General features: G+C 40.5%; 1 protein-coding gene across 2 annotated transcripts; it reads left to right on the top strand.

The window, feature by feature from the left end:
• Positions 1-463: 463 nt before the first annotated feature.
• LOC118777762 (TNF receptor-associated factor 2) lies at positions 464-8,952 on the top strand. 2 transcript variants are annotated; one of them, XM_036528903.1, is made up of 12 exons: positions 464-750; positions 1,824-2,036; positions 3,070-3,148; positions 3,385-3,483; positions 4,418-4,579; positions 4,830-4,904; positions 5,145-5,219; positions 5,472-5,558; positions 6,209-6,622; positions 6,981-7,158; positions 7,476-7,624; positions 8,090-8,952. In XM_036528903.1, the coding sequence occupies exons 2-12, from the start codon at positions 1,849-1,851 to the stop codon at positions 8,306-8,308; spliced, it is 1,725 nt and encodes a 574-aa protein (XP_036384796.1). In that variant the 5' UTR covers positions 464-750; positions 1,824-1,848; the 3' UTR covers positions 8,309-8,952. The 2 variants fall into 2 exon arrangements, with proteins under 2 accessions (XP_036384796.1, XP_036384797.1); XM_036528904.1 differs by lacking the exon at positions 464-750 and adding an exon at positions 905-1,211.
• The last annotated feature ends 5,020 nt before the right edge of the window (positions 8,953-13,972 follow it).

Below are 13,972 nucleotides of genomic sequence, written 5' to 3'. Positions count from 1 at the left end.
GTATGACGGTCTAACGTTGGCTTTGGCTAGCCAAGTCAGCCCCTTGAGTGCGTCCGCGGAATCGTGGTTTCACCTGACAAAGGTGCAGTCCGTGCTGTTTAAGAACTAATATATTATTTCATAATATAGCGATGTTGTAATAATTTTCCTCCAAACGTGCACGTATGTAGGGATCTCAACTCGCACTGTAGGAGCACCTTGCGGCAATATAACCATCCTAAAGCTTCGTAATGAATCGCATCATCATAATAAAAGAATTAGCTATTATGGCATTTAAATGCCATGGTTCTTCGCCTGCATAGTACCGGGTCTCATATTGCATAAATTAAATATTACCCATAAAAGTCAGATTTTATGGTTTGTGGTTGCAGTAAAACGGACCCAGTGTCAGGTCCGAATGATTCCCGTGCAAGTTTAAGCATGTTTATATTAAATTGTACTTGCAAAATAGCTGGCAGTAAGTTCTCTGTTCATCGTATGCAGGCTAGCTGTGGTGCTGCAGTTTGCAGAAGTGCTGTCGTCACAGCATTGATATCTAAAACTGAAACCAATATTTCTTGTTGCTAGGTATATTATATAACTTGGTGTTACTAGGTACTACAGATTATACACTCGCTAACTAAACCAACACGCAAGGAAGAAAGATGGTTCACACGTCCTAACAGGCAGCACTAGCAGTAATACTAGTGGAGCGACTAACAGCGGGGCGTACTTTTCTTTTTAGCAACCCAGATGACAATTCAGACACTGGTAAGTTTCATATCCAGCTGCCTTATGTTTTTTGACAAGACAATTAGACGTGTCTAAACTGCTAGGTGCACGTCACATGTAGTCTTACTCGATTAGTCAGTGCTGGGAAATGTGTCTGTTGCATGGTCCAAATTAAAAAGGATTCTGACAGCTGCGGAAAACGATGGCATGGAACCTCATCAAACATGCGTCTTATGTATCGTAGGGAAATTCCCATACGGAATTTCGTTGAAAACTGCATGGATAACGGTAGCTCCTACGCCTAGGCATTGCTATAGGAATTATCTGCACACGTGTGCGTAATTTCCCTACGTATTGCTTAATTTATGTGAAACGCGGACCTGACCAGCGAAGGTTTCCTGGATACCAAAATATCAACAAAGAAAAAAGGGTTGAGGCCTTCTGTTTTCCTCCTGCAACGCTTGCACCACTAACGCTTAATGTGATATATGTTTCAGATGGTATGTGAGATTTTACAGCATGGATGGCGAGTAACTGGTTACGTATGATTGAGGGCGGAGGTTGTATATCGTCCCTCTGTTAAGGTTGTAGTTGTTGCCCTGTTGCGCGCCGAAATTAGCCAGCCAGCAGGTTGCTAAATTGTAAAAATCAGTTTCACTTAAATCATGCTTTGCGTACGATGACCTAATCACAGTGACAAGAAAATGGAAAAGATCAGACATTTATTTGTTTGGCAATGACAAGTAAATTTATCTGGCTATAGCTAGCAACGTCGTACTCAGGAAACCTAAATAAAGTATTGGCTAATACAGTTAAGCATCTACGTTCATTATAAAGTACTCATCTTTTCAAATTCCTAAATTATAATTCCCCACGGCATCACTCTTACACATTAACATACTTCCCCTTAGAACAGGGGAATAGAAATAACGCATTTAATGTGCGTTAATGTGTGACACGTGAAATGGACAAGGACAGACAGCAACACAAAGTGATTGAAAATGACTGACTTGGCACTCAGCTCAAATGTGTGTTGTCGTGTTGAAACACGATATTTTCATAGGCATCTCATACATCTCTGGATTTGAACATGTTGTCATTGGTTTGATTAGGCAAAGCGTGTGTATATGGCGTATAATGGCAACGCAAGACCCATCGCCACCCTCATCGCTGGAAGGCAACAAATTGGGCTTCCCGAAGGAAATTCTGACGAACAAGCTTGAGGACAAACACCTGTGCAACTCTTGTCAGAATATTCTGAGGAGACCCTTTCAAGCTCAGTGCGGGCATCGGTTTTGTTCTTACTGCTTTAACAGAATTGTGAGGTAAGAAGCAATGTCCTTTTAGCAATAGAGAAATTGTAATTTGCTGGAAGTATACACACTAAAATGCCGTGTACAACCACTGTTTTGTTTTTTCATGACCAAGGGCTTATCTGTGAAGAAACAGGCATCCTGTTGGCATCCTGATATCATGCTTCCAGGTTATCATAGTTTGCATCAAGAGCACTCATACTCCTAAATTAAAATTCAAAGTCATGGTATTTTTATGCACTCATACACCAAAAATATTTGCACTGTAGTGCCCTGGTATTGCATTATAATAGGGTGTTGTAGGAAGTGGAGACCCACAGGTATCAATACTTGGACCTCTGCTGTTGGACAGGCAGCTGGAAACTTAATTTTAATGCCATGTCAGCAAATTCATGTCAATAATATTTTATGTGGGTGGGGCACAAAGACACAAAGAGAATGTGTTAGAAGATTAAACTTTGTCAGTAGATGTTGTGCTAGTTTGTGTTTTATGCACTAAATTCTAAAAACAATAAGTATATCTCAAGTCTGAGACACAGGAGAGCAGAATTGTAAGAATAATCTTTAGTCAGAACATATGAAAAATAAGGAGAAATTTGACTGAAGTCTGTAAAGGATTAGAAGGCAACAAATTCTATTTCACACAGAAAATTCTTTAGAAATAATGAGAGGGATGAAGCATTTAGAAAAAAACAGTGTAAATGTAAATGTCACACCGGGACTCAAGTTTTTGTGGACTCATAAACAGATCATCAGCTTTCTGTATTTAATAGGTGTGTGAATACCTTTCTAATTCTAATTTAAATGTTTCTGAAAGGATTTGAGAAAATCTTTTTTTCTGTTTTGAACAATATGTTGCAATACAATATTTGGGTGAATTCCTGACCATGCAATATTTTCACCAGTGCATATGAAATGTGAAAAAGGAGGTGTTTTTGTTCTACAGGCCATATGCAATAATAACAGAAAATGCATTTATGTGTATGTATGTGTGTGTATTTCTTTTTGATGAGAAATCACAAATGTGTCATCTTCTCCCTTGCAGTTCTGGACCACAAAAATGCAGTACTTGCATTAAAGAAGACATATTTGAAGAGCCAACATCAATTCTGAAACAAGGCGGCGTGAGTTGCTTTGCATATCACTGAACATTCTACTCACATGCCTGATTTTACGGTACCAATGCGAGGGCTCGGCTCCGCCTTCCTTTAGGGGCTGTGTACACAAGCCCCTTCAAAATAGATAACAGTCTGCTAGAGCAGACTCCATGCTTTTATTGTGGTATTGTGATTGTCAGAGTGGCTAATGCTTCTTCATGGGCCAGTGCTTTTCTCCCTTTGTGTCATGTTTTATGTTTCAGGCTTTTCCTGATAATGCAGCTCGTAGGGAGGTGGAGGCTCTGGCTGCAGGGTGTCTCAATGAGGGCTGCCTGTGGAAAGGAAGTATTAAAGAATACGAGGTAATAGGTTACATGTTGTTTGAAGATTTTAACTCTGAAGTTGATCTTTGTGAAGGTCTTTGTGTGTGTGTGTGTGTGTGTGTGTGTATGTGTGTGTGTGTGCGTGCGTGTGACTGTACATATCTAAGCAGTATATATGTTACATATATTTGTTGGTAAATCAATTAGAATAGAGTTGTCAAAATAGGTGATGACTCAAAATGTTAATGCAGTTCTGCAGCTGCACATATACACAGTGCCTTGCAAAAATATTCAGACCCTTTACCAATTCTCACATTTTACAGAATTGCAAATGATACATTGAAATTTCGTTCTGTGTGATGTTTTATTTAAAAATACTGAAACTACTGAAACACTGAATACTGAAATTAATTATTTTAAGGTGACATTGGTTTCATGTTAAATATTTTTAAGAAAAATAAACAAAACTGAAATATGCTGTTATTATGCTGTTGAATAAGTGTTCAATGCAAGCTTATACATGAAAAAATGCTCTAACAAGGACACAATTACTTTACCACCTGTGAACCATTAAAGCAGCTGTCACAGAACAGTTTCACAAATGTATTGCTGAAATGTGTGCATTTTGGAGATGTAGTTTTGCATAAGAAGCCACATGACTGAAGGCTGTCACAGACTCCTCCTCGTGTAGCACGAGGATTCCGTACTCTAATTATCAGATGACCTTCTCCCATGTTCTTTCTGTGCTTCCTTGTCTAGCGGGTTCCTTTAGGTAACATAGGATTTTGGTGCTGTCTGTGCTGCTATGCTAGCTATGGATGTTATGTTCTAGATAACACCCCTTCATTAAATTTGCACAGAAGTAGCATATCAAAACACGGCAGGTACTTTCAATGTGAACCCAACAGCTGAATATCTGGTAAGTACAGGGGAGATCTTTGAATCATTCCTTTTTTTACCTTCTTATGTGCAGTCAAACCATGAGGGAAAGTGTGAGTTCATGGTTATTCCTTGCCCCTCATGCAAGGAGCTCATCAGATTCAACGAGCAGGAACGTCACAATGAACGGGAGTGTCCAGAGAGGACCTTGAACTGCAAGTACTGCAAAGAGCCATTTCATTTTAAAAACATAAAGGTAAGGAGGCGTGGCCTGGAAAACGTGTAATTTAGTGCTTGGCAATTACACAGAACGCACTCACGAACTATTGTTTTTTGTTATTTTTTACACGGTCACTGGAAAATTTAAATTACAAATATTTATGGAAAATGTTTGTAGTGCATGGATGAGACATGAATAATATATTACCTAGATAAGCTCAAATGAATGTGCAGTCTTTCACAGGCATGCCGTGTCATGCAATGCAGTGACACGTTATGTCTTGTAGGCTCACGATGAGATTTGTCCCAAATACCCAATGATTTGTGAAGGCTGTGCAAAGAAAAAGATTCCCAGGGAAAAGGCAAGTACTAGAGCACAGACATAACTGTATGTCCACACTGTGCAATTTACTGTGCAAGTGGCAGTTACAATGAATGGTTCTGTTGCAGAAAACAAATGATTTATGTATTAGTCAGAAAAATAATGCAGGTGCTGATCTTCTCTAACTATAGAGTAGTATGATGAAAAGGATTATGGGTAATGGGTGTTTTAGAGGTATTATGCTGTAACGTCATCATTGTTCTCTTTTGTTTTGTCACAGTATGTGGACCATATTAAATTCTGTAGTAAATTCAGAACGCCCTGCAGATTTCATGTCGTCGGGTGTGACATGTCAGTAAGTGCATTCTTCTATCCAAATACAACGAGAGCAATATGTTCATCCTTTCACAATGTATTAATCATTTTTGTTTTGGGCAGATTGAATTTTATGTGTGCAATTCATTAAGGGAAAATGCTTTTTGTGACATCTTTTCATTCTTTTAAAAAATTTTAGGCGGTGACTGCAAAACCTGTAGTAAAGGCAGCCCAGATATGCAGACATTGTGTAAAATAATGCATGATTATTCAATGAATGTCTCTCTCCAAGGTGGAGAAGGAGAAGATTCACGACCATGAGCGTGCCTGTTCGTATGAGCACCTGAACCTGCTGCTGGACTACATCATGGGCCTTAAGGTGTGCTCCCTTTAAAGTGTTTGTAATGGTTATTATAATCAACATTGCTTTTTAAGATCAGGCAGGTTCTGAGTTCATGTTATGATGACATTATGTTGCACTGCAGGCTAATTTTTAGACAGTGTGGCCTGGATTTGGTGTCAGCATTCTCCTTAAAAATAGGATATGTATTGAAAAAAGTATAAGACAAGTTCTTGACAAATCACAGTTTAGGACCACTGATTCAATCCAGGCCATCGTTTTTTTTAAACACTTACTGTGGTGGCTGTGTAGTGCAATTCTCTGGCTTCTCTGTGAATGTGTTATTGTTGTTAATCATATTGATGCTGTGAGTGGTTTTTAATATATCCTGCATTATTCGCCTTGTTGGATGCTCTGGATAAGACCATCAGGCAAATATGGTTATTGTTAATGATGAATAAATGATAAATTTTAACATTAAATTTAATGATCTATAAATAAAAGTTTCTGCATTAGTAAAAAAAAAGTTGTTGATTTAATGCATTGTTACAGTGTCATTGTCATTTTTAAGGTTCTTTATTTAATCTATTGTTTTAATTAAAAAAAATCCCTCTTGAGGGATGAATAATTCTATTGTATTGTTTCTTTTCTTTTCTATTTGAACCTATTCTTTATGAATAACACTGAAGGTGAACTTGGAGGCCCTGCAGCCACAGAGCTTGGAGGTTGCCAGCCACAAGGTCCATGAGCTGCACCAGTCTCTGCGGGACCTGGAGGTGAAGGTGGGCCAGCTGAGTGCGCAGACAGCTCCCGTGCAGGGAGCATGCGGCCCCGCCCCCGTCCCCATGCCCGCCCCCCTGCCCACCTCCTTCACGCCGCTGCCCAGCGCGGTGGGCGCGGCCCTGGAGCTGCAGCTCCACAGCGAGAAGGCCAAGGTGGCAGAGCTGAGCCGCCGATGTCAGGACCTGGAGCTGAAGACGGGCACCTTCGAGAACATTGTGTGCGTGCTGAACCGGGAGGTGGAGCGCTCCGCCACCACCCTCGAGGCCAACAACCGGCAGCACCGGCTAGATCTGGACAAGGTGGAGACCCTCAGCAACAAGGTAGGCCCCAGAGCTCCACTCACAGTAGAGCTCCGCCCCATACTGGCCTGGGACAATGCACACATGCACACTGTTATTAATGATGTTCTTTTTTTCAGATTTTTTGTATCAGTTGAAGGGTATTGGTGGGAGCAGAGGAGGTGAATGGCACACAGGCGATGAGAGGGTGGGGGGGCAGGGGCTGTACAAGGGCCATACGCTCACAACAACAAAGTAAAAGCAATCCAACTGATTGTACTCACTGCCGTGTGAGTTCAAGTGAACAGTGAAATTCTGCATGCGTTCCTCCTGTAGTTTTTGGGTCGGGAGGGCAGGGACGGTGAGGGAAATACTCTGACTGTACGCACTCGTGTGGCAGGTGAGGCAGCTGGAGAGGACAGTGGGCCTGAAGGACCTGACCATCGCGGAGATGGAGGGCAGGTTGCGGGAGATGTCGGCCACCACCTTCGACGGCATCTTTGTCTGGAGGATCTCTGACTTCACAAAGAAGAGGCAGGATGCCATCGCTGGGCGAGCTCCGGCCATGTTCTCTCCAGGTGACCTGACTGTGCTCAGAGCCAACACCCTCATAACCACTCGTGCCTGATCAAGGCATGTGGCATAGTGGTTAGGGAGTGGGGCTTTCTACCACAAGGTTGCATGGCCTTCAATAAAATACCCAGAGCTGTAAGTGGACAGTGTGACAAGCAAAAAAATCATAAAATAAAGTCATGCAATCAGCTGCCCTTGCTGCCCTTACCTGCCCTGTTGCCACTAAAATGGACATTATACATTGAAATATATAAAAAATCCATACAAAAATACATTATTTTGTAGATTATTACCTGATTCATTTTGTTGCCTTTTTTTGCAGCGTTTTACACCAGTAAATATGGTTACAAGATGTGCCTGCGCATCTACCTGAATGGAGATGGAACGGGGCGTGGCAGTCACCTGTCCCTTTTCTTTGTGGTGATGCGAGGCCTGAGTGATGCCCTGCTCAAGTGGCCATTTAACCAAAAGGTGAGTCACACAGAGAGGTTTGGGAGAATATGTTTGCACGCAAAATATGAATGGAACTACACCTGTGAACAAAGTCCAGAATCAAGGCTAATCAAAGTGTGTGAATTACCCTTTAAAGGTTGAATGGCATGTGATTCACAACACTGTATCATTATTGATATGTATGTTGGATATATATTGTATACTAAAGTTGTATGAAAGACACTGATTGAAAATTGATTGATTTGACTGTTTTTTTTGCAAGCAGAAATGAATGGTCACTTTAAAATGCATATAAACCCCTAAGAATGGAAAGTGTTGGTTAGATCATGTACATGCTTTCTCCTCAAATGATGTAAAGAAAGGAACCCCATTTGGTATAAAGGGCAGTCCTGTAGGGGTGTTACTCAGACTAATCAATTTTCTGATTTTCCCCTGGCTGTGGAGTGAGGGCTAATCACATTGTTTTGTGTTGGTTGTGTGCAGGTGACGCTCATGCTGCTGGACCAGAGCAACCGGGAGCATATCATTGACGCCTTCCGGCCCGATGTTACATCCTCATCCTTCCAGCGGCCGGTCAGTGAGATGAACATTGCTAGCGGCTGCCCGCTCTTCTGCCCCCTCTCCAAACTGGACTCCAAAAACTCCTACATCCGCGACGACACCATCTTTATCAAAGCCATCGTTGACCTGACTGGGCTCTAGCAGCTGTGCCCGGCGACATTTTGGCTCCTCTAGTTTCCTCACTCCCCATCCACCTCCCATAACACACAATCCCTCAGTCAGTCTGCAGTTTCTCTCACACGTAGTGCCTGTAGTTCAGCTTGTTCTGGGAAAGGTGACACAATGGTACATGAACTGGATTTGTATACAGGAAGGATGCAAGTTCAAATCCCAAGAGGAGTGCCTATCTTACACCCTTTGAGCAAGGCACTTAAGCATCAGTGTTGCTTTAGTGAGTTTCCAGCTGTAAGTGGATACAATGTAAAATGTGTGCTGAGTCAGTGGCCCTGGATAAGGATGTGTACCAAGCAAGTGAACTTGTAGTTTTCTTTTGAAGAAGTATTTATGGAGTTGGGCATGTTCGCCCTGTGTTTGAGCACAGTCTTGCATATTTGCTGCAGTAGACCCTCCATGCATTGTCATGCTTTCTTGGGGGGTTACCGCTGTGCTTCAGTGTCTCCACCTGGTGGCAGTGTAGTACTAGGAATAGTAGTACTAGGAATATAAAAACATCAAAACAAAAAAAAAAACACTGTATATGTGTGACAGAAGCAGGCAGTAGTGGAACAACATGTTCAGTTTTTGCTATTTGAAATTGGGCAGCTAGACAGAAAACTACAAAGACTCCCCTGTATTATGTAGAGGCTGGACAAAATGTTTGCTTTCTGCCTGCGTAAAGGCTAAGCTAACTACATGACACTATTTTTATTGTGTTTGCTTTCTTAAGATAAGGCAGCTGGTTGCTGTTTTGCAGCACTGACATAATTCCTTCCTGCTGTAATTGCAGGCAAGGTGTGCTTATAAAAGTAAGATTAAGGTTGTTGGATGTGATGCGTGGTTTGATGTTTTGTTTATTAGAGTCCTTTCTCACACTGTGTGGTAGTTTGTTCCCTCATACCAATGTTAATGCAAGGCAGGAAGCCGGCATGCTTTCAAACCAGTTGACGGATACTGGAACTGCTCTGTGCATGGGAAGTTTCCAATCTTATGATGATACATATTAATAACTGTTGGTTTCCACTGAGCACCAGTGATGAACACATGTTATTTGTATTGCTTTTGAAGCATATATGGTATGGTTATATTAATATATGTATATTTGCTTATTTATAATGATTATATTATGCTATGAGTTTGCTTATAATTAAAGAAATATAAGCAGACGCTGATATACACATGATTATATATAGAGTATATATTGTACTTTTTGCAAGTGCTACAGTATATGCTATAAAACTTATAACTGCAATTCTTAATTCAGCTAATGTATAAAACAAAAAATAAATAATAATAGGTAATGTTTATTGTTGTCAAGCTGGTTTGAAACGTGTGGATATCTCCTGGGTAACTCTTCCTGCTAAATGTCATTTTCGGTTTGGGAACTATTTTTCTGAAACAAATGAGTCAAGATACTAAAAAAAACAAACAAAAAAAAAAAGCTGAAAAACAAAACAAACAAAAACCCTGCTAGAATACTGCCAGATGTAAATATACTGTAAAGATGACAGTTTTCCTGTTCTTGACAGACACTTCTCCTCCTTGTTTTTGAAGATTTGACTTGTGAGTAGGATAAAAAAAAAAGTAGGCCATGGTGTGGCTCGTTTCCGTGATTTCGCTGTTGTAGTAGAGAACATATTCAAGTCTCTACTGATTTTAAAGTGTTTTGATGTGTTATATGTACTGGAATTATATTGTCTGGAAGGTATTGCCAAACACTGGCTGAAATTGTGTGCTAATTGTTATTTGCAAATTGTTATTTGAAAACAGTTCTAATAAAATCATTTTGCAACCACTTTGACAGGCAGAGATGCATCCAATGCATTGGCAACCAGTTCATCTGTGAACTAAATGAAGAGGATCATTCTGTAAATATATAAAAACTTCCCTCTTGTTTTTTTCCCTATGCATATGCATGTGTTCATCCAAATATCTGCAGTGCCATTGTGAATCGTCTAAATTCTAGTTTATTATAGAGAATGTAACTAAAGTTATTAAGGAAAAGATGTGTGCTGGTTACTGTTCCTGTACTTCCTATTTAATATATTTCTTTGTAATTTATACTTCTACTGACCTTTTACTCCTTCCTGTTCTTCATTTCAAGTTCCCTTTCTTAACACATGTAAGGATTAACATACTTGCATAACATAATTAAACATAATTGAATTGTGGGATCTCATTAAATTTGCATATTGGCAGTGAAACAGTACTATAAAACAAGACATAGTATTGTTCACTGTTATTCATAATTACCCATTCATGTTATCTGCATGGGTGAAATGATTATGTGATAACAATCATGTGCAGTTAACACTAAAAATGTCTTTGATGGTTGTATTTCAATAAACCCTTTCTAACTGAACTCTCATTCTTGACAGTTGATTCTTCATCCTGAAAATATCAAAGCTGGGAAAAGGCTTTTTTGAAAAGATGAATTGATATCATCTCTGCACCCTGATGTTAATTCTGATTTTGTCATGTAATAACAGCTCAGCGTAATAGGTGTTTAATATAGGGAATCACATAACTCGTTTTATTGCTGGGCAGAACCCAGCCCTGAGTACAAACCAAAGGAAAGATCATACTGGTTAGTCTATGTGAAGTGATGACATCACATCGATTAAGCTTTTATCTTCTCTGTTGCCTCTGTCTCTGTTATAATACTTCTCCCCTTTTGACACGGCACATAATCAATGAGCTGTGAGGCTACAATTATATTATCCATATTAAGCACGACCCAGTATGTATCAGTATGACATCATCGTTCTAAATCAACCAATCAGCTCTTCTTAACAGTGCTGCGGCATTAACCTGAACAGTTTTTATACACTTCAATATTAATAGAAAAGGTTCTTTTTAACACGTGTCAGGTAGCCTTGGTTTTACTTACAAACACAAATGCACATGTTTTCTATTCGTTTGGTATGATACTATGCGTGTTTCTGGTTGCCAGGTTTATTTTATACATTGCAGGATAGCAACTTGCATACACTTTCTAATCATTGGAGGAGCATTCAGAGTGCTTGCACATATATAGAAATATTTAAACATGAACAAAGATGTGTCACATACATATAAAAAAGTAATCACAAATGCATTCACCACAGAGGTTTGAATAATGTCCCAGACGGCGCTTCATACGTGTAACAGTAAAGGACGTCATGGCAAAACAACTGCAGAGATTGTATATCGCTGTAAAATACTCAGCAATTGTTTTTAACACAGGAGTTTTTATATCCACCCGCAGACTCGTGCAAAAGAGATTTATAGATATGGTTTCATTTACATTACCGGTACTATTATAGCTTTAGCTCAGTGCAGTAATATATATATACCCACATGGCGTCAGTGTGCTTCCAGGAGATCTCAGCACGAATGTTTATTGGAAAAAAGCCCACCCCAAAGGCACCGCTCTGTGCTTCCATGTATATTCACTCATTTTTTCTTTCTTTGCTCTCTCTTTCAGAAATATAAGTGAACGTGTCCCTCTTTTTATCCTACTTTCTACTCTGTTCGTGCTATTTAAAACGCTCCTCCCAGGGTAATGACTTTTACAGCCCGCACCGGAGCGTCGGCAAACCGACTTCTTTCTTCTCTCGTGCAGTTAAGCGTCTGAGAGGTGAGATTGTGCCGTATGTATCTGATCCCTGATGGACAGAAGTTTTTTCTTCCTCCTCGCTATTTGTTCCAAAGAGAAGGAACCCCTTGTCCTCTTCACCTTTAATGCCGCAGATTTATGTGTTTTCGCCGTTCCCTGTCAATGCAACTGTGTATATCCCCCGGCTCATTTGAACTCACGGGAGCCTTAGGGTAGCACGCAGGATAGCCCATCCAAAGAGCTAATGCTGTATATCATTGTAAAACACATGTTAATATCCTGCTCTGGTTACAGTCAAGCCCTTGCATGGGGTCTAGTCTGGAGGCCCCGGCTGTGGGTCTGTACAATGGTAAAAACTTAGGGAAAGTGCTTGATTGGGCGTACTACATATTAATCATCCTGTAGGCTCCATTGACTTGATATTTGCTTGGAACATCCATCTAAACACTTCCCTTGAAATTAGTTTGCAAATACTTGACTACCGCATTGCCCTGGTAACAGGCATGAGCCTGCAGAAACAGCTATGTATCCAAATATCTCCCATATCATGCTGTCACGTGCCTGGATTTTATAATGTCTGCCTTTGTTATGTATTTTTGTTGCCTGTTGTTTCTGCCTCTTTATGCCACTGCTGTACAGTATCCTGAGCTTTTTGAAATGACAGGTGCTTTATAAACATAATTTCTTCTTCTTATTATTATTATCATTATTAGTTGTAGTAGCAGTAGTATTAAATAGCTTACATACTGATCATTCACAGAATACTTAAACGTGTATTCTTATTTACTGCTTACCAACCGGTGAAAATGTTGTGATTCAAAACATATCACTTGGTGGTTGCAAGCACTTTGATTGGCCACCCCAGCAAAGCCAATGCTTTACTCAGGAAGTGACTGTGCTGCAAAAGTGTATTGCAGGTTGACAGATATCAACAAGGCTGCATAGCAGTGGTATCAGTGGTGCAGATGCTCCCGCCAGAAATAAAGTGGTAGGGAGAGGCTGAATTATACAAGCTATGGGTCAACAGAAGTGTGCACAACCTGGAGGTGCTTTTTCCAGGGGCAGAAAATGAAAGGAAGATTTGACCTTCTGCCCTGAGGGGAAGGTGGCATGACTGCTGCTGGATTTGCAAGTGAAACCAAGGGGGTTCATAGAAGTTGAGAGGAAGAGACAGTCTGCGCCTCTTCACCTATGTTCACCTCAGTGCCACTTCCACAAGCATATGAGATTTGCTCCCCCGTAACAGATGCTACACAGGACTGAGGAGGCGTGAAAACGTCTTGAATGAACGGGAGCAGTTCTGAGTAATACATTTTCAAGGGAAAGCCTGAACCCAATAGATTTATCAAATACAGACTGCTGTATGCTGGAAACAACACTGCGGGTGGTAAAAAAGAATGTGGCAGTGGTTAACTCCATGCTGTGTCCTTCTGTAAACCTCCTCGGTGAAACTTTACATAGATAGAGAGTCATTCATCCCAAGAGCTATTATTTTGGCATCTAGGTAGTCAGTTTTCTATTAAAAAATACATTTGCGTGGTACAGTCTGCTCAGCTCTATTTTCCCAACTGTAATCTACCCCTGAGAAGGCAGATTGTATGTAATTTTGCTTTGTTGAAAACACAACTCTAATAATAATGAAAGCACAGTTCTGCTCCATTTCAAAGCTTCGGTCAGGCAGGGAATAAATTGGTACCTCATTGGTTTGGATTGCAAACCTGAAGGAGAGATATTCTCTGAAGCCCTTCACAGTGGGATTAAAGGAAATGACCAACGACAAGTGGTCAGAGATACTGGGTGCAGATATGGGTTGCTGAAACTTTACCATCCGCCTCTATGAAAGAGGCATGGTCTCCCACACAGGCCCTGCATTGTATGGCCTCTAGGTTTGAACCAGGAGCCAGAGTTCAGTCCTGAAAAATCAAAGAGTCCAAGTTTGGGTGATAGGAAATAATGTCTCAAAAAAGAGTCTTATGTCCTCTGTAATCTTGCAGTTAAGGCTTTCAATGCAGAATAGAACTGAGAATGAAGAAAGCAAAATGATGGATGGC

The sequence above is a fragment of the Megalops cyprinoides genome, chromosome 5 (genome assembly GCF_013368585.1).
Source record: "Megalops cyprinoides isolate fMegCyp1 chromosome 5, fMegCyp1.pri, whole genome shotgun sequence".
NCBI lineage: Eukaryota > Metazoa > Chordata > Actinopteri > Elopiformes > Megalopidae > Megalops > Megalops cyprinoides.
Note: the sequence above shows the minus strand (reverse complement) of the source record. Positions and strands in the feature narration are given on the sequence as shown.